This window comes from Rana temporaria, chromosome 1, assembly GCF_905171775.1.
Source record: "Rana temporaria chromosome 1, aRanTem1.1, whole genome shotgun sequence".
NCBI lineage: Eukaryota > Metazoa > Chordata > Amphibia > Anura > Ranidae > Rana > Rana temporaria.
This window is the reverse complement of record NC_053489.1, coordinates 294,177,230-294,200,662: the sequence shown is the minus strand read 5'-3', so window position 1 is coordinate 294,200,662 and position 23,433 is coordinate 294,177,230. Positions and strand designations below refer to the sequence as shown.

Here is a 23,433-nt window from a genome sequence, read left to right as displayed (position 1 = left end):
GGAAAAAAAACACCTACCACAATGCACATTTCCTTCCAATTTAGCTGTAACTGTGAAACTGGTGTCTTCAGTCTAGTAGGATTTATTAAATCTCAGGACCAGTTGGAGAGAAATACATATTCTTTGTCTGTTAAAAGAGCTTTTTCATCTGCGTAATTAGATGATTGCCTGAAGTTCCGCTTTAATAGCTGCACAGTAGTAATGAGCCTACCATAACTGAGTTCGGTTTGGGGCAGGTTCTCAGAACACTAAACTAAAATTTGGGTTCTGATTCCGAACCCCATTGAAGTCAATGGGAGCCGAATATTCAAAAACACTAATGGTCATTTTCTAGGCTAATAGGTAAGAGATTGCCAATTAAATGGCATTGGGGTGGGGGCTGAATACTACCCTAGGGAGCATGTATGGAAAAAAATCAATTTGATGGGAAGCAGCATTTTTAATCATGCTTAATGTGAAACTTTAACAGTAAAAGATTCCTTTAATTAAATACCATGATCGGTGGAGGCCCAGAACCTTTACCATTCATTACTTACCAATAACATCATGCTCAGAACTGTATCCAGAATAATTGCTTTTAGCTGATGCAGAGTTGTCTATACTGAGAGTCTCACCTAATTGTATGCTGTTATATTCTGTAGTTCTCTTATTATAATGACCTTTGTGGTGGCCTAGGATGGTATAAAAATGATAAATTATACACAATATATATATATCTACAGTATATATAAATGTACTTATATTAGTAACATTATTCATATAATATACAACTTCTAAGTATAGTAGCCTCCTAGTGTAGGATGCTAGGTAAGTTTAGTTTTTGCTCCTTCTGTAATCAAAGGAGCACTGATTGTTTGGTCAGGTCTTTTCAGGGTTTTACAGACTGGGAGTTTGATTGGTTCCCCCTGCCTCTAGAGGAAGTCTCTAGAGCTTAGGGAGGGAGAATTCAGATAGCCAGCCTGAATATTAATTAAACCCTACCCTATACCTGAGAGGTGTGCCCCTGAGACAGTTTGTGAACTGTGTTGCTGTTCTGTGAAGTCTCAGCAGTGACTGAACTAGGACCTGGAAGTGATCGGGGGGCGGTGCCTGGACAGAATTTGCTCCATAAGACGCAGGGACATTTCCCCCCCATTTTTTTTGGGGGGGGGGGGGGTTGAAGTGCGTTTTATGGTGCGAAAAATACGGTAAATTTGCTCAGTGAAAAAATATGTATATTGTAAGATTCAACCGGATTCAGCCAGCATGTTCTGGCAGTATTTGCTCTGGGTATTACATGACATTCGCTGGATAAATCTTGTTAGGTCGAATATTGCCAGGGTAATTCTTACAGTACAATAGCTACTATTTTTCACCTTTGGGCAAATGTTTGTGTGAATGTTTTGGACGAATCTTGTTAAATAACTTTAAAGTGATTGTAAACGACCACCTTGTAAAACAGCACATTCAATATAAACAAGAAAAGAAAGGCAAAACATTTTTGTATAAATATACAGGTGAAACTTGAAAAATTTGAATATCGTGCAAAAGTTCATTTATTTCACTAATGCAACTAAAAAGGTGAAACTGATATATGAGATAGACTCATTACATGCAAAGCAAGATAGTTCAAGCCGTGATTTGTGATGATTATGGCTTACAGCTCATGAAAACCCCAAATCCACAATCTCAGAAAATTAGAATATTGTGAAAAGGTGCAATATTCTAGGCTCAAAGGGCCAGATCCACAGCCAGCCGCCGTAACTTAAATATTCCCATTTAAGTTACACTGCCGCAAAATTTCTACCTAAGTGCCCGATCCACAAAGCACTTACCTAGAAATTTTCGGCTGTGTAACTTAAATCCGGCTGGCGCAAGGCGTTCCTATTCAAATGGGGCGAGTCCCATTTAAATTAGGCGCGCTCCCGCGCCGGACGTACTGCGCATGCTCACGACGTCATTTTCCCGACGTGCTTTGCGCGGTTTTACGTTGCGGCAGGTTTTCAGAATCGCGACGGGCGTAAAAAAAAAATACGAGTTGCGGCGCGAAAAAAAATAATTTGAAAAAAAAAGACGGCGACGTGGGATAGAAGGGTCTACTTTTACAAGCCCTAAACACCACACACAGACGGATCCTGGACATGGGCTTCAAATGTCGTATTCCTCTTGTCACACCACTCCTGAACAACAAACAACGTCAGAAGCGTCTTACCTGGGCTAAAGAAAAACACACCTGGTCTATTGCTCAGTGGTCCAAAGTCCTCTTTTCTGATGAGAGCAAATTTTGCATCTCATTTGGAAACCAAGGAGCCGGAGTATGAAGGAAGAATGGAGAGGCACACACTGCAAGATGCTTATAGTCCAGTGTGAAGTTTCCACAGTCTGTGTTGATTTGGGGAGCCATGTCATCTGCTGGTGTTGGTCCACTGTGCTTCATTAAGTCCAGGGTCAACGCAGCCGTCACCCAGGAGATTTTGGAGCACTTCATGCTTCCTTCCGCAGATGAGCTCTATGGGGATGCTGATTTCATTTTCCAGCAGGACTTGGCACCTGCACACACTACCAAAAGCACCAAAACCTGGTTCAATGACTGTGGGATTACTGTGCTTGATTGACCAGCAAACTCGCCTGACCTGAACCCCATAGAGAATCTATGGGGCATTGCCAAGAGAAAGATGAGAGACATGAGACCAAACAATGCAGAAGAGCTGAAGGCCGCTATTGAAGCATCCTGGTCTTCCATAACACCTCAGCAGTGCCACAGGCTGATAGCTTCCATGCCACGCCACATTGAGGCAGTAATTGCTGCAAAAGGGGCCCAAACCAAGTACTGAGTACATATGCATGCTTATATTTTTTAGAGGTGCGATATTGTTCTATGTACAATCCGTGTTTTATTAATTGCATGTAATATTCAAATTTTCTGAGGTTGTGGATTTGGGGTTTTCATAAGCTGTAAGCCATAATCATCACAATTATGACAAATCACGGCTTTAACTATCTTGCTTTGCATGTAATGAGTCTATCTCATATATTAGTTTCACCTTTTAAGTTGCATTAGTGAAATAAATGAACTTTTGCATGATATTCAAATCTTGAATACGAGTTTCACTTGTATTTAAAAAATTATAAATACCTTTGATCACAAGTGATCACATTCCCTCTGTTCTCAGCTGCATTATAGCTGGAGGGAGGAGAAGCAACAGCACACTGAACTTGTCAGTGAATTGCTTTTCGGGGGGGGGGGCATGTCAGGACAAGTCTGATCATTGGAGGAAAGCACACTGAGTTTCCTAGCATAGCTAGATAACTGAGCATGGTGTATTCTCCTGCTTAGTGTGGTCAGTTTTTAATAGGAAAGCAAGGGGACTAGCAGGAACACCAGGTGTTGGGTTAAACATTGGGTGCATTTCTTGTTGAATGATAAATATACTCCTTTGTAATATAAAACATGACTTTGCAACACCTTACAAAGGAAGAGCTTGTTTTCATTCTTTGAGATTTTATTATAAGTTGTTGGAAAATCCCCACAGCTGATGAGGAAGCATATCCTCTTCTGTTGCAGCAAGTCAAATGTTAACTGAGTCTAGAAGAATGCTATACACTATATTACCAGAAGTATTAGGACTCCTGCCTTTACACGCACATGAACTTTAATAGCATCCCAGTCTTAGTCCGTAGGGTTCAACATTGAGTTGGCCCACCCTTTGCAGCTATAACAGCTTAAACTCTTCTGAGAAGGCTGTCCACAAGGTTTAGGAGTGTCTATGGGAACGTTTGACCATTCTTCCAGAACCGCATTTGTGAGGTCAGGCACTGATTTTGGATGAGAAGGCTTGGCTCGCAGTCTCTGCTCTAATTCATACCAAAGGTGTTCTATCGGGTTGAGGATAGGACTCTGTGCAGGCCAGTTACATTCCTCTACCCCAAACTCGCTCATCCATGTCTTTATGGACCTTGCTTTGTGTAATGGTCCAAATAATTTGGGGGTGGGGGGGATTATGCTGTGGAGTTGTGTTTCAGGGGGTTATGCTTGGCCCTTTAGTTCCAGTGAAGGGATTTTTTAAGGTGTGTGCATACCAAGATAATTTGGACAATTTCATGCTACCAACTTTGTGAGATGGCCCAACATGTTCCTGTTCCAACATGACTGTGCACAAAGCAAGGTCCATAAAGACATGGATGAGCGAGTTTGAGGTGGAGAAACTTGACTGGCCTGCATAGAGTCCTGACCTCAACCCGACAGAACACCTTTGGGATGAATTTGCGCGCAGTCTGCAAACCAGGCCTTCTCGCCCAACATCAGTGCCTGACTTCACAATTGCATTTATGGAAAAATGGTCAAACATTCCCATAGACACACTCCTAAACTCCTAAACCTTGCGGGAAGTCTTGCCAGAAGAGTTTAAGCTGTTATAGCTGCAAAAGGTGGGCCAACTCAATTTTGAACCCTAGGGACTTAGACTGGGATGCAATTAAAGATCATGTGCGTGTAAAGGCAGGAGCCCCAATACTTTTGGTAATATAGTGTATCTCATTCTAACACACTTTCAAAAAGCAAATATATGGCTAATCTCTCGTATTCTCAAAAAATGTGTCCATTGAAACTGTATAAATATAATTCAGAAGTAACTAACAAATATAACAAATACCATGGTCACCATTCGTTTGCTTTTATGGTTGCTTTTTTTTAAATAATTTTTTTTTTATGGAAAAAAATAAATAAATATCATGAATATCTTACCGTATAAAAAGATCAAAATGGGAATTGATACAATTGATAACGTTATAATAACAACTGCAAATACCCATTCATGCTGTCTTTCATTGCTGATTTCTGAAACAGAAATGTAAGAGCTATAAGGCTAGGTTTACAATTAAGCATCTATATTTAATACATCTATCATGTGTTTTATGAACTCATTTTTAAAAAAGATTCTATATCAGTGGTCTCCAAACTGTGGCCCGGGAGCTGGATGCAGCCCTTTGCTTGCATTCATTCAGCCCTTCTGGCATTATTCCTCCCACTGGTACGAGACACTAATCTGCCAACTGATATCCACAATAGGGCACCATTTCCCCGACTGACACCAATAATGGGGCATTATTCCTCCCTGTGATAACAAATGTGATGATGTTTACTCCCACTGATGCCAGGAATATTTTCACACCCGCTGGCCACAATTCGGTCCTCCTACAGTCTGATGGACAATAAATTGACTCCTGTTCTATATGAATCAGAGAAGGTATGGCTAAAATGGTTGTGGGAGAAAGGTAGAGCTGAAAGTTATATTGTAGCAGAGTAGTGTATGTTTGCTCCAACAGGGGGTCATGGCAAAAACTAAAAACCCCAATGGGTTCAAAAAGATAGATCTTGTCTAACTAAAAAAAAATCCAAGTAACATCTTGAAGATGGAAATCTAGTTTGTATTTAACATGGAAAAAAATTATTAAGGAGTATTAGATATATTTTTTCCTATTATGTTGAAGTTATATTTAGATTCTGAGCAATCAGTTCCAATTTAGTTTGAGCTCAGAATGCTATGTCTAAGGAAAGTGTAATTTCAATAAATTAAACACTTTATAAGGAGTGAATTTGTGATATTACTACATGTCAAAGCCATATGTTGTATCTGGAAGGAGTCTGGTGACCATAAGTAACATTTGTGTCCTTGTAAGCAGATTTATTAATCAACCTACAAAAAGCATTTTTGCATTAAAAAAAAGCTGTATTGGGTTCTTAACAATCTTCAAGAGAGTATACAGTCCTGCATGCTGCATCTTTGCCAAACCACAGTGCAGCAGTATGAAACAGAAACAGGTCTTAGGCCGGTACACACGACTGGTTTCCTCGGCAGAATTCAGCCAGAAACTCGATCGGAGCCGTATTCTGCCGAGAAACCCGGTCGTCTGTACACTTTCGGCCGAGGAAACCGACGAGGATCTCGTCGGGCCAAATAGAGAACATGTTCTCTATTTCCTCGTTAGTCAATGAGGAAACTTGGCTCGCCGAGATCCTCGGCGGCTTCACAAGGAACTCAACGAGTAAAACGATGTGTTTTGCTCGTCGAGTTTCTCGGACGTGTGTACAGGGCCTTAGTGTGTTTACAGCTTATTATTTCTTGCAATTGCCCCAGCAGTGAAAATGTAATGCATGGTCTGTACATGCTGTTTTCTGCTAATTCGTTTGTTTAACAAATCACTTCTGCAATCATAAGCCTTTTATAAGGTATGTCACATATGTACCCAGAGAACACAAATAATGGAAAGGTGTGCATACCTGGGAAGGTAAAATACTGTGAAGATGAATTCTGTAGTGCATTATTCCAAAATATGCAAGTGAACGTTTTGTTAGCTTCAGAAGAGATTCTGATCACACTGGTGATATTAAATAGTCCTTCAGCAGTGTATATATAGCTAATATTGTTGATTGCACTGATATTCCCACTGTTACTCAGCCACGTGACCTCAGCCTTTGGATATCCCACAGACTGACAGGAGAGCTCCTTCATTGTCTGTCCTGAAGATGTGACCACATCTGTGACCTTTGTGTTTATTTGTTTGTATGGAGCTGTAGAAAGCATAGAAGAGCATTTTATGCATTAGGAAAAAATCTGTAAGAAATCAAGATAGCAGGGCTACAGTACTGATAAAAATAAGCATAAATATAGATACAGTGAATAGATGGAAAGCAGTGACAACATTCTCATTCTCTACTAACCCCTAGGACCTAGGTGCAATTTGACAAGATATGCTCCTCTACATAACCCCAGTTACAAAGTTCAGTTTTGTAACAACCAATTACAGGATTTCATACTGTTTTCACCTAGGTATTTGCATGATACCTGTATAGTGATTGGAGGAAATAGTGACCTATATCACAACATTTCTTAGCTGTAGTCCATTTATTTAAACAAGAATGGTAACAAATGCAGGAGGCTGTAAGGAGCCAAACCATCCTGGCAACCTTAGATGGGTTTTTAACTTCATGAAGTCAATCACAGCCAGTAAGCTAAAGAGGAGAGAGAGGATGGGGGTGGGGGTGGGGGGGGGGCGGCAAGCCGCGGCTCTGTGTGTGAATGGACACACAGAGCAGTCCCCCACCTTTGCCCCAGGAGTGCCGGTGGGGGACCTGAAAAAAGGAGGATCAGGACTGCTGTGTGCAAAACCATTACACAAAGCAGGTGAGTATAACATGTTTGTTTTTTGTTTTTTAAACTTGCCTTTAATATTAATACAAGACAACATTACCCTACAATTTGAACACTACATGAAAAATGTGTTTTTTTTATTGTGCTGTATACAGAAAATGATTGGAATATACATTACCTTGTACTTCCAGACTGATTTCTTTAAAATCTGATCCTTGAGAATCTATAATGCACAGATACTGTCCTGCATCAGTCATCTTTACATTATTGATCCTCAAAATGGTACGGCCCATTTTCAGTTCATCTGATAAGAGCTTCACTCGATCTCTATATTCTTTGTCTTGTAGAATTTCCACATCCTTTCCATTGGAATATTTTGCAATATCCGAACTGCTCCCTTGTTGTACACTGTGTTTCCATATAACAGTCATATCCTCAAAATTTGTGATGTGTTTTACTGTAAAGAGACACTCCATGTTGAGTTCACCTTCATACTCAGCTGTGTAGCTGGATTTTATGGTTTGCACTGTAAGCAGACCTGAAAGACAAAAATATATGTGTGTCAGTATGTAATGTGTTATAAGGATTTCAGCCAGACTACTGTTGGGAATCAATCAGTTCAATAGCTTACGAAAATGTTTTGATTGCTAATATTACTCTTGTGGCAATAATCAGCACTAAGATCACCTGGCCACCCGCCTCGCTATTCACATAATTAGTAATGATGGACTGAGCCCCTCTCTCTCCCGCCTTTATCCAAAACTTTAGTCTGAGGGTGGCTGGATTGTATCTGCATATTTATGTTCCGTCTGATATCTAAAAGGAACCCTAAGTGGAAGTACATGTAGACTGTGACAAACCCAACTGGGACAGGGGCTTTTGGAGGGGACTAGGGGCTTGCATTCTAGCCACTGATTATGGCCCAGGGAGGAGACCGGGTATTTTGTCTGTTTCTCCTGGTCAGAGCATGTAAAATAGCTCAGCTCAGCCCCTGATCCCATGGAGAGAGCAGATCATTCTCTAATGATGGAAAACAATGTGATGAACACTGAAAGCGAGACTTGGATTAATTCTCTGAATAAAGACAATAAAACGTCCCTTCTGAAGTGGATGGAAAGGTGTATTATTAATCTTGTACAGGTTAATGGTCAGAGGAAATATGGTGGCCCTCCTGCATACTGGGTTGAAGAAGTTTCTCCACTTGGGACAGAAATGTTTATCAACAATCTCCCTCAAGAAATCTATGAAGATAAGGTTATTCCACTTTTTCAGACAGCTGGAACATTGTATGAGTTTTGTCTTTTATGTTGACTTGTCTAGTGGGCAGATTACACAAATAAAAGCTGGTTAATGAGATTTGGACAGCTCTGGGTTTTCTTTCTGGGGAACTGGTGCCGAACTGTCTGGGTGGGCACTGACCCTAATCCCCTAGGTTTGTCTAGGTGACTAGTTGTTAAGTAGCTTACTGTTTATGTTAGCTGTTCATTAGATGTACTGATGAAATTACTGTTTAAAGTTTGCATTGTTTAGGATAATGTGATCAAGCTGTTATCTGATTTTGTGTGGTATAAATTCTGGGTGAATATACAATAAAGTTAGTTTGCATCTAAGCTAGTTTTGTCTAGTTCTTGGCTGAAATGCTCAGCTATAATACCTGGTCCTGCTCCCAGAGTGGAGGTAGCTGAATATTGGTGGAGGCACCCAGGCTGGATGCCAGGTGGTCTTTCACACTCACAATATCATATAAGCTAAAACAAAAAGTGCTGTAAAAGAACTAAACAATAGGATTTCAGACTAAAACAAAATATAAGTAATGAATTACTTACCACAAACTGAAGCACAATATCTGCTCAAAACAAGGACACTCAGAAGGTACCAAGGTATATCCATCTGGAGCCTAAAACATAAAATAACACACTACAGTACAAGATAACAAAAAAAAACTATAATGGTTTAAAGTCAATTTTATCTTTATATTAAGCTGACAATTTTTTAAGAAGTATATGTTTATACATTTTATTATGATTTTACGGTATACTGTATACATTTCTAATAATATACATGAGACACAAAGGTGCCTAACTAAGAACACTAGATCCTTCTTATCTGATACATAACTATTAAGGAGTCAGCATCCATGATATTGTAAGAACTGGCCAAAGTCTGTAATTTAGCAGAACATACAGGGGGACATTCATGAAGCAAGTAGCTACACAATTAAATGCAAATTAAGTTACCATTTTTATTCCATACCGGGTTTTGTCTTGCAAAACCTATATGACAATTTTTCTGTGTATTTGTGACCCCTGCATCTGTAATAATGGACGGCCATCCGCAGAAAATTTCCAACGGTCTGCAACAGTTCATCACTGAAGATGAGACAGATTTTTACTCTAAACAGAGTAATAATTATGAAGTGGTCAGGGTGAGGTTTCGATCTGTCCCAGTGTTAATTTAGAGCAACTGAATGTGTAATTTATGGGATTAATTTACTAAAAGCAAACAGGCTGTTTCTCTTTTAGCTTAGTTAATGAGGTGACAATTCTCAAGATTTTTGCTTGCACATGATTGGATGATAGAAGTTAGTGGAGCTTCACCTCATTCACTAAGCTATGGGGAAAGTGAACAGCCTAAAGTCAACCCCACAACTCAAGTTGTGACCTTGTAGTAAATTGATCACATATTTTGTCTTACTTCTTCTGTTTAGCATTGCCTTGCTGTGTAACAGAATTGGTAAAAGCCACCCACTTTGTTTTATATAAGCCTTATTATTTGTTGCCTATATTCTTCACTAATTTTAGGAGATTGTTAGGAGATTGTTAGGAGATTGTTAAAAACATGGCTATATATCCAGGCTTTCGGGGTGACTTAAATTTTAAGTATTCTGATAGCTCAAAATTTTTATATATTTAGCTTTGTATGTTTTATATTTTTTATTCGCTGATTGTTATTGTTTTATTGTCACTTGTTTGGTCGATGTAGTTTTTGCCCCTTTTCGGTTCTGTTTTTATCCCGCCAGCGCATCGAGGCACGTGTGTAAGACTGCGCTGTGTTTTTATAAGCATTTTAATAAATAAATAATACATCTTTTCATTTTCACAGGGTAACCTGTTCTCCTTAGGAAGGAGATATTGATCTTTTACCCAATTTGTGACACATAGATATCCAAAAATAAAAAATTCAAACAGCAAGCAAAATAGAAGCGTATATAGAAGTATGGGGATTCTTTATGACATTATTGGGAAAATTATTGGTCTTTCCTGGGTTTGTCAACGCCAGTACATATAAAAACTCTGCTAGATGCGAAACAGAGAACTTCTTCCTCTAACATTCTTTGCATTAACAGGGGTTCTTCCAGGAAAACAAATATATTTGATTTATTCAAACATTTACTTTATACATTTACCTGTAACCTACTAAACCTTTCATTATGTGAAAAAGTTATGCATATAGCCAATAACCCATAAAAAAAATTAAATGTTTCTAAAAAGATTAAAGAATGTCTGGCAGAATTAAGTAAATATTGGCTAGGTAAAATTGACATTCTAATATATGCCCCTGCTTGATACCCCCCCCCCCCCCCTATTTATGTTGTGTACCCTTACTTTCTTGCAACATCTGAATAAAACTTGTTTCTGCTATGAAACAAATATTTCAGCACATTTACTATCATTCACTTTGCTAGGTGAACGGTCTCGAAATCAAGTAAGTGACATTATCCACTTGCCGTCGCCGCACCGTCATAATACGTCCACAAGATGGCACTCCTGGGCGAGATCACGTATTATGACGTCCGGCGCGTGAACGGCGATGGGGCGCGCGCGCGCGCCCCACCGCCGTTCACGATGATCAGATTCGATGCAGAACTGATCAATCACCAGGTCCAGGCCAATAAAATCTGGCCTGGACCTGGTGATCGCTCCTACCAATGGTTGTCTTCCCCTGGCAATGTTTTGTAAACATTGGCAGGGGAAGTACTGCTCTCTCCCTCGTGTCGGTCTTTCCGTTCCAGACCGAGAGGGAGAGAGCATCTAACAGTGAGTTGCACAACACTACACTGACACCAGGTCACGTAGGCACACTTTTAACCCCCTGATCACCCCCCGATCACCCCCCAAATTAACCCATTCACTGCCTGTCACTGTGTCACCCAGTACAGCAATCAGATTTTTTTTTAATCGCTGTACTAGTGTCATTAGTGACAAAAATAAGTGTTAGGGTAATCAGTATTAGGCTCTAAATAGTCTAGGGACCCCCCCTAACCCCCCCCAATAAAGGTTTAACCCCATCATTACCCCCTGTCACCAGTGATCACAGTATAAGTGTCACCGGTGACGCAGTTTAGCTAGTTAATTTTTTATTGCATCAAGGCACCCGCCATATTTTTTGCAATAAAATTTTAACCCCCTGATCGCCCGGCGGGTGATCAAAGTTTGGTTTTAGCGCCAGATAGGGTCTGCGTCGCCCCAGGCAGCGGCCAATAGCGCTAACACCCACGCACGCACCATACGCATCCCTTTAGTGGTATAGTATCTGATCGGATCGATACTTGATCTGATCAGATCTATACTAGCGTCCCCTGCAGTTTAGGGTTCCCAAAAACGCATGGTTAGCGGGATCAGCCCAGATACCTGCTAGCACCTGCGTTTAGCCCCTTCGCCCAGTCCAGCCCACCGAAGTGCAGTATCGATCAATCGATCGATCACTGACACAAAACACAAAAACACATAACTGCAGCGTTCGCAGAGTCAGGCCTGATCTCTGCGATCGCTAACAGTTTTTTTGGTAGCGCTTGACTCAGTCGCTAACAGGTCAGGTGCTTTTTTGCCTGTGAATCTCACCACTGTACCCCTAAATTTAGAGCCCAAAATGGCAAATCGATGGTACAGTGATGAAGAGGCCTACTTGTTTATGAGCCTGACGGATAGTGATGAGGAGGTCACGCATCTGTCAAATTCTTGCTCAGAATACGATCCTGTAGACGACAGTGGCTCCCTGACAGATAGCTCTGACGACGGAGTGGTCCCTGCTAGGGTCAGGCGTACCAGACCCCGATCTTCTGCTGTCGCTGAGGTGCAAGAACCGCAGGGCTCTCGTATGGAGGAGAGAAGTACTAGCGCCGCTATTCCTTCTGGTGAACTGGCAAGCACCAGTGGCCTAGTACATCCTGGTCATATATCCAGCACTGCAGTAACACTTGGTGACGTGGCGAGTCCCATAAGTGCAGTTCAAGCTGGAGAGGTGGCAAGCACGAGTAGTGTCCCGCTGCCACCAAGAAGAAGAAGACGACAAAGACAGGCCCGTCCCCATAGTGCCCTTCCTGCTGCATTCGCCAATCCTGATTGGGTACCCACCACTTCTGCAGCACCCGTACTTCCCCCATTCACTGGCCAACCCGGAATTCAGGTGAATACAGTTGATTTTACGTCACTGGATTTTTATTCGCTGTATTTCACGGAAGATCTCTATAGATCTATTGTGGACCAAAGCAATTTGTACGCTGGTCAATTCTTCGCCGCTAATCCCCAGCTGTCCCTTGCCAGAGATTGGAAGCCAATTACGGTTTCCGAATTTAAGATCTTTCTGGGCCTTTCCCTCATCATGGGCATTACTAAAAAGAGTGAGCTGCGGATGTATTGGTCCACGCACCCAGTTCACCATATGCCCATTTTCTCTGCCTCCATGACCAGGACACGATACGAGCAGATCTTGCGGTTCATGCATTTTAGTGACAATGAACTCTGTCGTCCTCGGGGAGACCCTGAATTCGATCGGCTCTACAAAATTAGGCCCCTCGTAAACCACTTCAACGAACGGTTTGCAGCCTTGTATAATCCCAATCAAGTTGTCTGCGTTGATGAGTCCCTGGTTAAGTTTTCTGGCCGCTTGTCATTCAAACAATTCCTTCCCAGCAAGCGTGCCAGATACGGGGTCAAGTTGTATAAGCTCTGTGACAGGGCAACAGGCTATACATCTAGCTTTATGGTTTACGAGGGAAAAGACAGTCACGTAGAGCCGGAGAATTGCCCTGATTACATAGGGAGCGCTGGTAAGATAGTGTGGGAATTGGTGTCACCCTTATTCGGAAAGGGGTACCACTTGTACGTGGACAATTATTACACAAGCGTGCCACTTTTTAGTCACCTTTTTGATTATGGAATTGGCGCATGTGGCACCGTGCGACCTAATCGCCGGGGCATCCCCCAACGGCTTGTAGAATCCCGTCTTAGTCGGGGGGAGAGAGCCTGCTTACGGTGTAATAATTTGTTAGCAGTGAAGTGGAGGGATTCACGGAATGTTTTCGTTCTGTCCACGCTTCACGCAGACACGGCAGTCCAAATTCCTACGGCGACTGGTGTTGTGGAGAAACCCCTCTGTATCCACGAGTACAACCTTAACATGGGAGGGGTGGACCTCAATGACCAGTTGTTGGCGCCGTACCTAATTGCCCGGAGGTCCAAACGCTGGTACAAAAAAGTGTCAGTGTATTTGTTTCAATTGGCTTTGCTGAACGCTCATGTGCTATACAGAGCTTCAGGACGGACTGGATCCTTCCTAAAATTCCAGGAAGAGATCGTCGAAGCCCTTCTGTTTCCAGATGGTGCTGTGCCCCACCTTCCCAACGCAAATGCAGTGAGCCGGCTGTATGAGAGGCATTTTCCTTTTGTCCTCCCTGGTACCCCTACCCAAAGAGCCCGCCAAAAAAGATGTCGTGTCTGCAGCAAACTCGGATTTAGGCGTGACACCCGCTTTTATTGTCCCGACTGTCCTGACCAACCTGGTCTCTGCATTGGTGTATGTTTCAAACGCTACCACACACTAATTGAGTTTTAGCGTAGGGTACAGCACCACACAGTCCTAGGCACACCAACACAGGGTCTCGGAATATGTGATGGCCATCACATTTTGAGAGACCATAATCTGCAACGTTCAGTTTACAGTTTTCTTACAGTTTTTATAAAAGTGAAAAAAAGTGGAAAAAAAATTAAAAAAACTTACACAAAAACACAAAAAAAAATATAAAATAAAAAATCCAAAAATAGTTGTGGTTGTATTTTTCTCCTCTCTTTATTGTTCTCTTATGTTCACTCTCTACTGTCCACTCACTATTGTTCTATATCTATTCTCTCTATTTTTACAATGTTTTATTGTATTTGCTTTGCAGGTATGGTATGTTATACTGTAATGTTTGTTTTATTGTTAACCATCATTTGTTTAGCAGGTACGCCATTCAGTTGCATCGCGGATTTATTTAGCGTGACAGCAACAGCGTTTGCTCCCACGATTTATAAAGCTGTGACTCCAACGCTGTAGGAGGTGATTTCACCACCACGGTTAAAAAAAAAAGCATATATGCCAAAGCATGGGGGCAGCAGGGGCGGAGGAGCGATTTTGCTCCTAATGCCGCGTACATACGGTCGAAATTCCGACGGAGGCTTGCCCGTGGAAAAGTTCGACCGTGTGTATGCGGCATAACTTTTTATGCGGGAGGATGCCCCCATGCTTTGGCATGTATATTTTTTAGGCACAGGTTGCGTTAAAAAATGTTTTATTTTTTACTGTATTTATTTTTTTGGTATTTGCTTTGCAGGTATGGTATGGTAAGATCTTAATGTTAAAATGTAATGTTACTTTGTTATAATGTTAACCATCATTTGCTTAGCAGGTACGCCATTCAGTTGCAGCACGGATTTATTTAGCGTGACAGCAACAGCGTTTGCTCCCACGATACATAAAGCCGCGACTCCAACACTGTGGGAGGTGATTTCACCACCACAGTTAAAAAAAGAGCATATATGCCGAAGCATGGGGGCATTAGGGGCGGAGGAGCGATTTTGCTCCTAATGCCGCGTACATACGGTCGAAATTCCGTCGGAAGCTTGCCCGTGGAAAAGTCTGACCGTGTGTATGCGCCATAACTTTTTATGCGGCGTACATACGTGTGTGAGCGGCATAACTTTTTTGCGGGAGGATGCCCCATGCTTCGGCATATATAAATGGTGCATGTATGCCCATCATTAGAAGTGGGTGGATGAAGGGAGGTATTCTAATGGTGGGCATACCCACCGATCAATCTTTTTTTCGTTCAGCCAACAGGCTGCATGAAAAAAAAAAAAGATTACAATACATGTCCAACAAGAACCATCAACGTATGGTATGTTGCTGGACTTTGAATGGTTATACCAGAATGATGCCTGCGGGTTTAGGTATCATCTTGGTATCATTCTTTTCAGCCAGCGGTCGGCTTTCATGTAAAAGCAGTCCTAGCGGCTAATTAGCCTCTAAACTGCTTTTACAAGCAGTGGGAGGGTATGTCCCCTCCCCGGATATAAACTGCGCCATTGGGAAAGTGGGAAAACATTTTATCACACCGATCTTGGTGTGGTCAGATGCTTTAAGGGCAGAGGAGAGATCTAGGGTCTAATAGACCCCAATTTTTTCAAAAAAGAGTACCTGTCACTAACTATTGCTATCATAGGGGATATTTACATGCCCTAAGATGGCAATAAAAATTATAAAAATAATAAAAAAAAGTAAGGAACAGTTTAAAATAAAATTAAAAAAGCAAATTAAATAATAATAAAAAAAAATAAATAAAAAAAAGCACCCCTGTCCCCCCCTGCTCTTGCGCAAAGGCGAACGCAAGCGTCGGTTTGGCGTCATATGTAAACAGCAATTGTACCATGCATGTGAGGTATCACCGCGAAGGTCAGATCGAGGGCAGTAATTTTAGCAGTAGACCTCCTCTGTAAATCTAATGTGGTAACCCGTAGAGGCTTTTAAAGGCTTTTAAAAATGTATGTAGTTTGTCGCCACTGCGCATTTGTGCGCAATTTTAAAGCATGTCGTGTTTGGTATCTATGTACTCGGCCTAAGATCATCTTTTTTATTTCATCAAACATTTGGGCAATATAGTGTGTTTTAGTGCATTAAAATAAAAAAATATGTATTTTTGCCCAAAAAAATGCATTTGAAAAATCGCTGCGCAAATACTGCGTGGTAAAAAAAAATGCAACACCCACCATTTTAATCTGTAGGGCCTTTGCTTTAAAATAATATATAATGTTTGGGGGTTCAACTTAACTTTCTTGCAAAAAAATAATATGTTTTTATGTAAACAAACAGTGTCAGAAAGGGCTTTTTCTTCAAGTGGTTAGAAGAGTGGGTAATGTGTGACATAAGCTTCTAAATGTTGTTCATAAAATGCCAGGACAGTTCAAAACCCCCCCAAATGACCCCATTTTGGAAAGTAGACACCCCAAGCTATTTGCTGAGAGGCATCTCGAGTCCATGGAATATTTTATATTTTGACACAAGTTGTAGGAAAGAGAATTATTATTATTTTATTTTATTTTTTTTGCACAAAGTTGTCACTAAATGATATATTGCTCAAACATGCCATGGGCATATGTGGAATTACACCCCAAAATACATTCTGCTGCTTCTCCTGAGTACGGGGATACCACATGTGTGAGACTTTTTGGGAGCCTAGCCGCGTACGGGACCCCAAAAACCAATCACCACCTTCAGGCTTTCTAAGGGTGTAAATTTTTGATTTCACTCCTCACTACCTATCACAGTTTCGGAGGCCATGGAATGCCCAGATGGCACAAAACCCCCCTAAATGACCCCATTTTGGAAAGTAGACACCCCAAGCTATTTGCTGAGAGGTATGTTGAGTATTTTGCAGATCTTGCTTTTTGTCACAAAGATTTGAAAATTGAAAAAAGAAAAAAAAAATATATATATATATATCTTTCTTCATTTTCAAAAATAAATGAGCGCTGTAAAATACTCACCATGCCTCTCAGCAAATAGCTTGGGGTGTCTACTTTCCAAAATGGGGTCATTTGGGGGGGTTGTCTGCCATCTGGGAATTCTATGGCCTCCGAAACTGTGATAGGCAGCGAGGAGTGAAATCAAAAATTTGCGCCCTTAGAAATCCTGAAGGCGGTGCTTGGTTTTCGGGGCCCCGTACGCGGCTAGGCTCCCGAAAAGTCCCACACATGTGGTATCCCCGTACTCAGGAGAAGCAGCAGAATGTATTTTGGGGTGCAATTCCACATATAACCATGGCATGTGTGAGCAATATATCATTTAGTGACAACTTTGTGCAAAAAAAAAAAAAAAAAAAAAAAGTTTGTCATATTCCAGCAACTGGTGGCAAGATATAAAATATTCCATGAACTCAAAATGCCTCTCAGAAAATAGCTTGGGGTGTCTACTTTCCAAAATGGGGTCATTTGGGGGGGTTGTGTGCCATCTTGGCCTTTTATGGCCTTCAATACTGTGATAGGTAGTGATCGGTAGTGAGGAGTGAAATCAAAAATGTATGCCCTTAGAAATCCTGAAGGCGGTGCTTGGTTTTCGGGGTCCCGTACGCGGCTAGGCTCCCAAAAAGTCCCACACATGTGGTATCCCCGTACTCAGGAGAAGCTGCAGAATGTATTTTGGGGTGTAATTCCACATATGCCCATGGCATGTGTGAGCAATATATCATTTAGTGACAACTTTGTGCAAAAAAAAAAAAATTGTCATATTCCCGCAACTTGTGTCAAAATATTAAATATTCCATGGACTCAACATGCCTCTCAGCAAATAGCCTGGGGTGTCTACTTTCCAAAATGGGGTCATTTGGGGGGGTTTCTGCTATTTGGGCATTTTATGGCCTTCAAAACTGTGATAGGTAGTGAGGAGTGAAATAAAAAATTTGCGCCCTTAGAAATCCTGAAGGCGATGCTTGGTTTTCGGGGTCCCGTACGCGGCTAGACTCGCAAAAAGTCCCACACATGTGGTATCCCCGTACTCAGGAGAAGCAGCAGAATGTATTTTGGGGTGCAATTCCACATATAACCATGGCATGTATGAGCAATATATCATTTAGTTACAACTTTTTGTAATTTCTTTTTTCTTTTTTTTTTTTTGTCATTATTCAATCACTTGGTACAAAAAAAAAAAATATTCAGTGGGCTCAATATGCCCCTCAGCAGATTCCTTGGGGTGTCTACTTTCCAAAATGGGGTCATTTGGGGGGATTTTGTGCTATTTGGGCATTTTATGGCCTTCAAAACTGTCTTAGGTAGTGAGAAGTGAAATCAAAAATTTGCGCCCTTAGAAATCCTGAAGGCGGTGCTTGATTTCCGGGGCCCCGTACGTGGTTGGGCTCCCAAAAAGTCTCACACATGTGGTATCCCCGTACTCAGGAGAAGCAGGAGAATGTATTTTGGGGTGCAATTCCACATATAACTATGGCATGTGTGAGCAATATATCATTTAGTGACAACTTTTTGTAATTTTTTTTTTTTTTTTTTTTTTTTGTCATTATTCAATCACTTGTTACAAAAAAAAAAAATATTCAATGGACTCAACATGCCTTTCAGCAGGTTCCTTGGGGTGTCTACTTTCCAAAATGGGGTCATTTGGGGGGGTTTTGTACTTCCTTGCTATTTTAGCACTTTAAGAATTGAGATAGGCAGTCATAAAATAAAAGCTGTGTAAATTCCAGAAAATGTACCCTAGTTTGTAGATGCTATAACTTTTGCGCAAACCAATAAATTTACGCTTATTGGCATTTTTTTTACTAAAGACATGTGGCTGAATACATTTTGGCCAAAATGTATGACTAAAATTGAGTTTGTTCGATTTTTCTTATAACAAAAAGTAGAAAATATCATTTTTTCTCAAAATTTTCGCTCTTTTTCCGTTTATATCGCAAACATTAAAAATCGCAGAGGCAATCAAATACCATCAAAAGAAAGCTCTATTTGTGGGAAAAAAAGGACGCAAATTTTGTTTGGGTACAACATTGTATGGCCGCGCAATTACCAGTTAAAGCAGCGCAGTGGAAAATTGTAAAAACACCTCTGGTCTTAAGGCTGACAAATGGTCCGGTGGGAAAGTGGTTAAACAGCATGTTCTGTTTCAAAAATATACAACACTGAAGAATAGTTAAGATTCATACCTGGTACTATTCAGCATATTTTGGAGGCAGCACCTTTGGCTCTCTGCAGTCTTAAAGCTATTGTCTACCCATGATTTTATCATATATCCTCCAACTTAATTGACCTTAGCATATGAATAATCATTTTGATCAAATGCTAACACTTACGTTTCAGCATAAGTACAAAACTCCCACATGTTATGTAAAAAAATAAGTTAAAGTTTCCACATCAGTTTGGAAACTAGTTGGAATATGTATGAATCATCATCCTGGCTTTCTTTACCTATACTTTTTCTTGAATATTTATACTTTTTTAGAAAATGCATACTAAAATGTCATATTGTGAAGCTACTAATAATATGTTAATTTAATAATATTTACTCATAATAGTAGGAAAATACTGGGAACGTGATTACTAGAAAAGGAGCAATCTAATATTTCTACCCAAAGTTAAGACATCAGAGGTTTGTTTTTAAAACTCTAGCAGTCAAGAAGCAAAACATTTTTTGTAATTTAATTCCACTATATACGTGCAATTATACTATACATTATACTTTAAATGCATATATGACACAGTGGGGGTTATTTACGAAAGGCAAATCCACTTTGCACTACAAGTGCAAACTACAAGTGCAAAGTGCACTTAAAATTGCGCTGTAAATCTGAGGAGTAGATATGAAACAAGGAGAAGCTCTGCTGATTTTTTTTATCCAATCATGTGCAAGCTAAAATGCTGTGGATTTGCCTTTCGTAAAAAAAAAAAAACAATGTATAAACATTTGCTTTAAATCCAAGTATACTATTTTATGTTATCAGCTAATTCCCAGCTCTTTTACACCATAACTATTATGCCGCGTACACACGGTCGTTTTTCGGAATGAAAAAAAATGACATTTTTAAAAACGTCATTTAAAATCATCGTGTGTGGGCTTCACATCGTTTTTCGGCTTCTGAAAAAATTCGATCATGCTGCATTTTTTAATGTCGTTTTTTAAAATGTCGTTTTTCGGGTTGTAAAAAATGATCATGTGTGGGCTAAAATGACGTTTTAAACCAGCGCATGCCCAGAAGCGAGTTATGAGACGGGAGCGCTCGTTCTGGTAAAACTACCATTCATAATGGAGTAAGCACATTCATCACACTGTAACAGACAAAAACGCGCAAATCGTCTTTTACTAACACGGAATCAGCTAAAAGCAGCCCAAAGGCAAATAGAACTTCCCCTTCAGAGTGGCGTCGTACATGTTGTACGTCACCGCGCTTTGTTCATCATTTTTTAAAAACAAAGGTGTGTGGGCAACATCGTTTTTAATGATGAAGTTGGAAAAACTTCGTTTTTTGGACATGCTGAAAAATTTCATTTTTTTAATGCCGAAAAACGACCGTGTGTACGCGGCATTAGGCCTCATGTGCTTGGCCCTATAAGATTTATTTAGGATCTTGCTGCCAAAAAGATGTATAAAAAGTGGTCCGTACTTCATCTAGTTTTGTCAGTATGAGCTTAAAAGCATACATTCTGGGCCAGATTCACAAAAGAGATATGACGGCGTATCTCCTGATACGCCGTCGTATCTCTGAGATACGATTGTCGTATCTATGCGCCTGATTCATAGAATCAGGTTACGCATAGATAGCCCTAAGATCCGACAGGTGTAACTGTGTTACACCGTCGGATCTTAGGCTGCAATTCTAGGCCGGCCGCTAGGTGGCGATTCCATTGCGGTCGGCATAGAATATGCAAATGACTAGTTACGCCGATTCACGAACCTCCACTTTGCCCGTCGATCTAAATTTACGTTGTTTTCGTAGAGATGTGTCGCGTAAAACTGGACGCCATTTACGTTAACGTCGAAACCAATGACGTCCTTGCGATGTCATTTAGCGCAATGCACGTCGGGTAATTTTACGGACGGAGCATGCGCAGTACGTTCGGCGCGGGAACGCGCCTAATTTAAATGGTGCCCGCCCCATTTGAATTAGGTGGGCTTGCGCCGAGCGGATTTACGATACGCCGCCGCAAGTTTACAGGTAAGTGCTTTGTGAATCAGGCACTTACGCTGTAAACCCGCAGCGGTGTAACGTAAATGGGATACGTTACGCCGCCGCAGCGTAACAGCTTTCTACGTGAATCTGCCCCTCTGTGCCTGCATATTACATATTGTTGATGTTTACATCTTCCCTGTGTAATCAACAGCTGTGGTTCAGGCACAGAATGGCCTTGGCTTTTGGCCACCACCTACAGACTAGCAACACTGATTCTGAAGTCTCCTACCGAACATCTGATGTACATTGTTCCTCAATAGAAATATAACAGGGGGTACAAAGTTAATGTCAAAAGCAACATGTTACAGCCATTTTGTATTTATAAATGTGCTGAATACTATTTAAAAATGTAGATTTCTCTGCATGCTGTGCCCATTTATACCTCTTCTTCTAACACAATCCAAAAAGATCACTATGTAAAGCTAATGTAGACTAGGAATTAAACAAATCTTTTCACCATTCCAATAATTCATAAGAAAATGTGAGCCATGCCAATAAAATAAAATTTGCCCATGCCATAATATATTAACCTTCCAGAAGACCATGTTATTTTATTTTTCTTACTGACATAAGGAATAGCACATATTACATTGACGTGTTTTTTTTTTTTGTGACGTGTGTTTACACAAAGTGAAAAATAAAAAAGATTCTTATTAATTTACCCAGCACTAGTATTTTGTCTCCAATTAAAACAACATATTTGCTTTAGTTGGCATATTATGCAAGTGAAGCTCTGGCCAGGTATAACCGGGAAAGAAAAGAAAGGGAGTAGCCAAATACTGTGAAATATGCAAACAATTCTCTGAACAACAGCAGTTTTATTCAACCAATTAGAATACATTTGGTTCTAATCTCATGTCAGCAAAGCAGATGCTGATTTGTTGATGAGTTATTAAAATGACCAATTGAAAAATAATTCCTTACTGAGGGCCATTAGAACCATTATCAAACACTTATAAAAACAGGTTCTTCAAGTACACTGCTTAATATGTTTAATAATGTATTATTGAATACAGAGCTGCAAAAATGTGTCTTTTTATCTGCCTTGGGTTCAGCTTAAAAAAAAAAAGTAATTTCTCTTAGGCCTCGTACACACGACCAGTTTCCTCGGCAGAATTCAGCTTCCGACCGAGTTTCTGGCTGAATTCTGCCGAGGAAACTGGTCGTGTGTACACTTTCGGCCGAGGAAGCCGACGAGTAGCTCGGCGAGGAAATAGAGAACATGTTCTCTATTTCCTCGTTGTTCTATGGGAGCTCTCGTCCCGCCGAGCTCCTCGGCGGCTTCAGTGCTGAACTGGCCGAGGAACTCGATGTGTTTGGCACGTCGAGTTCCTCGGCCGTGTGTACGAGGCTTTAAAAGTGCTATCAAGTACTGAACTATGCAATTGAGAATATTTTTGCAGACCTCAGATTAAAATGCTGCAACTTTCCCACACATTTTTACCACCTACAGTTTTGAAGGTAATATAAAAGAAACAGTTTCATGTTTATTCATTCCTTCAAGACAAATGACATTGAATATCTTTGTGTACTTTCATTTTTGCCTCAGAGGACTGTATGGAAGCTGTATTCAAGTTTTCAAAAAACGATTAAGCTAAAACTTTTTTAACTGCATTGTAAGTGAAGACATTGGCCAGGGAGCAGAATAAGGTCTGTATATTTTGTCTGCTTCCTTTAAAGACACATGTAGGGGTGGTCACGCATGGCTTGACCTCTCTCATTAAGCCGTCTGGAGTGATAATCAATTGATTCCTCTATCCATGCTAAACAGCATGGACAGAGGATTCTCCATTGCGAGCTATTGTATCAGGCAGTTGCATCACCTGTGGCTTCCTGAACTTTTCACCTGACTCAGTTGATTTTTCTTTCAAATAGTTTTTATTGAGCATATTTCAAGTACAGTAGTGTTTCGAACTGTAGGTAAAAATCCATAAACAATACCGGATACATCAACAAATCATGCGTACGTACAGAGAATAAGAGCACGCTATAGGAAATAAACAGTCAAAATATGAACAGTTCAAACTGTAAAGTTTTAACAGGATGTAACTAAACTAACAAGAGGAGTGGGTAAAGGGAGAAGAAGGGGCATAAGCAAGGGGGGGAGGGGATGAGAGCAGCACAGGAGTATCAAAGCGTGAGTACGGCTAACTGGGAGCGTCAAAAGCATTCAGTATGATCAAAAGGGGAGTCATTTAATCCACTTGTGAGTGTACCAAAGTCGCCATGGGTTCCAAAGGTTCAGCATGGTGGTGTATGTGTGTTTACTCCGAGCGAGGATGGTCTCGTAGGAGTAGTGGGTTTGCACCAGATTCACTA

The 23,433-nt window shown here is 40.7% G+C and overlaps 1 protein-coding gene across 1 annotated transcript in view; it reads right to left on the bottom strand.

Annotated features, from left to right (window-relative positions):
• LOC120915607 (programmed cell death 1 ligand 1-like) overlaps positions 1–23,433 on the bottom strand; it is a 48,127-nt gene that overhangs the window by 3,793 nt on the left and 20,901 nt on the right. The window contains exons 2-6 of the mRNA XM_040326307.1: positions 8,957–9,027; positions 7,309–7,668; positions 6,260–6,550; positions 4,724–4,816; positions 537–671 (exon numbers count right to left, since the gene is read on the bottom strand). Of these exons, the coding sequence (XP_040182241.1) occupies positions 537–671; positions 4,724–4,816; positions 6,260–6,550; positions 7,309–7,668; positions 8,957–9,027 (950 nt within the window). The remainder of the gene's footprint in view (positions 1–536; positions 672–4,723; positions 4,817–6,259; positions 6,551–7,308; positions 7,669–8,956; positions 9,028–23,433) is intronic.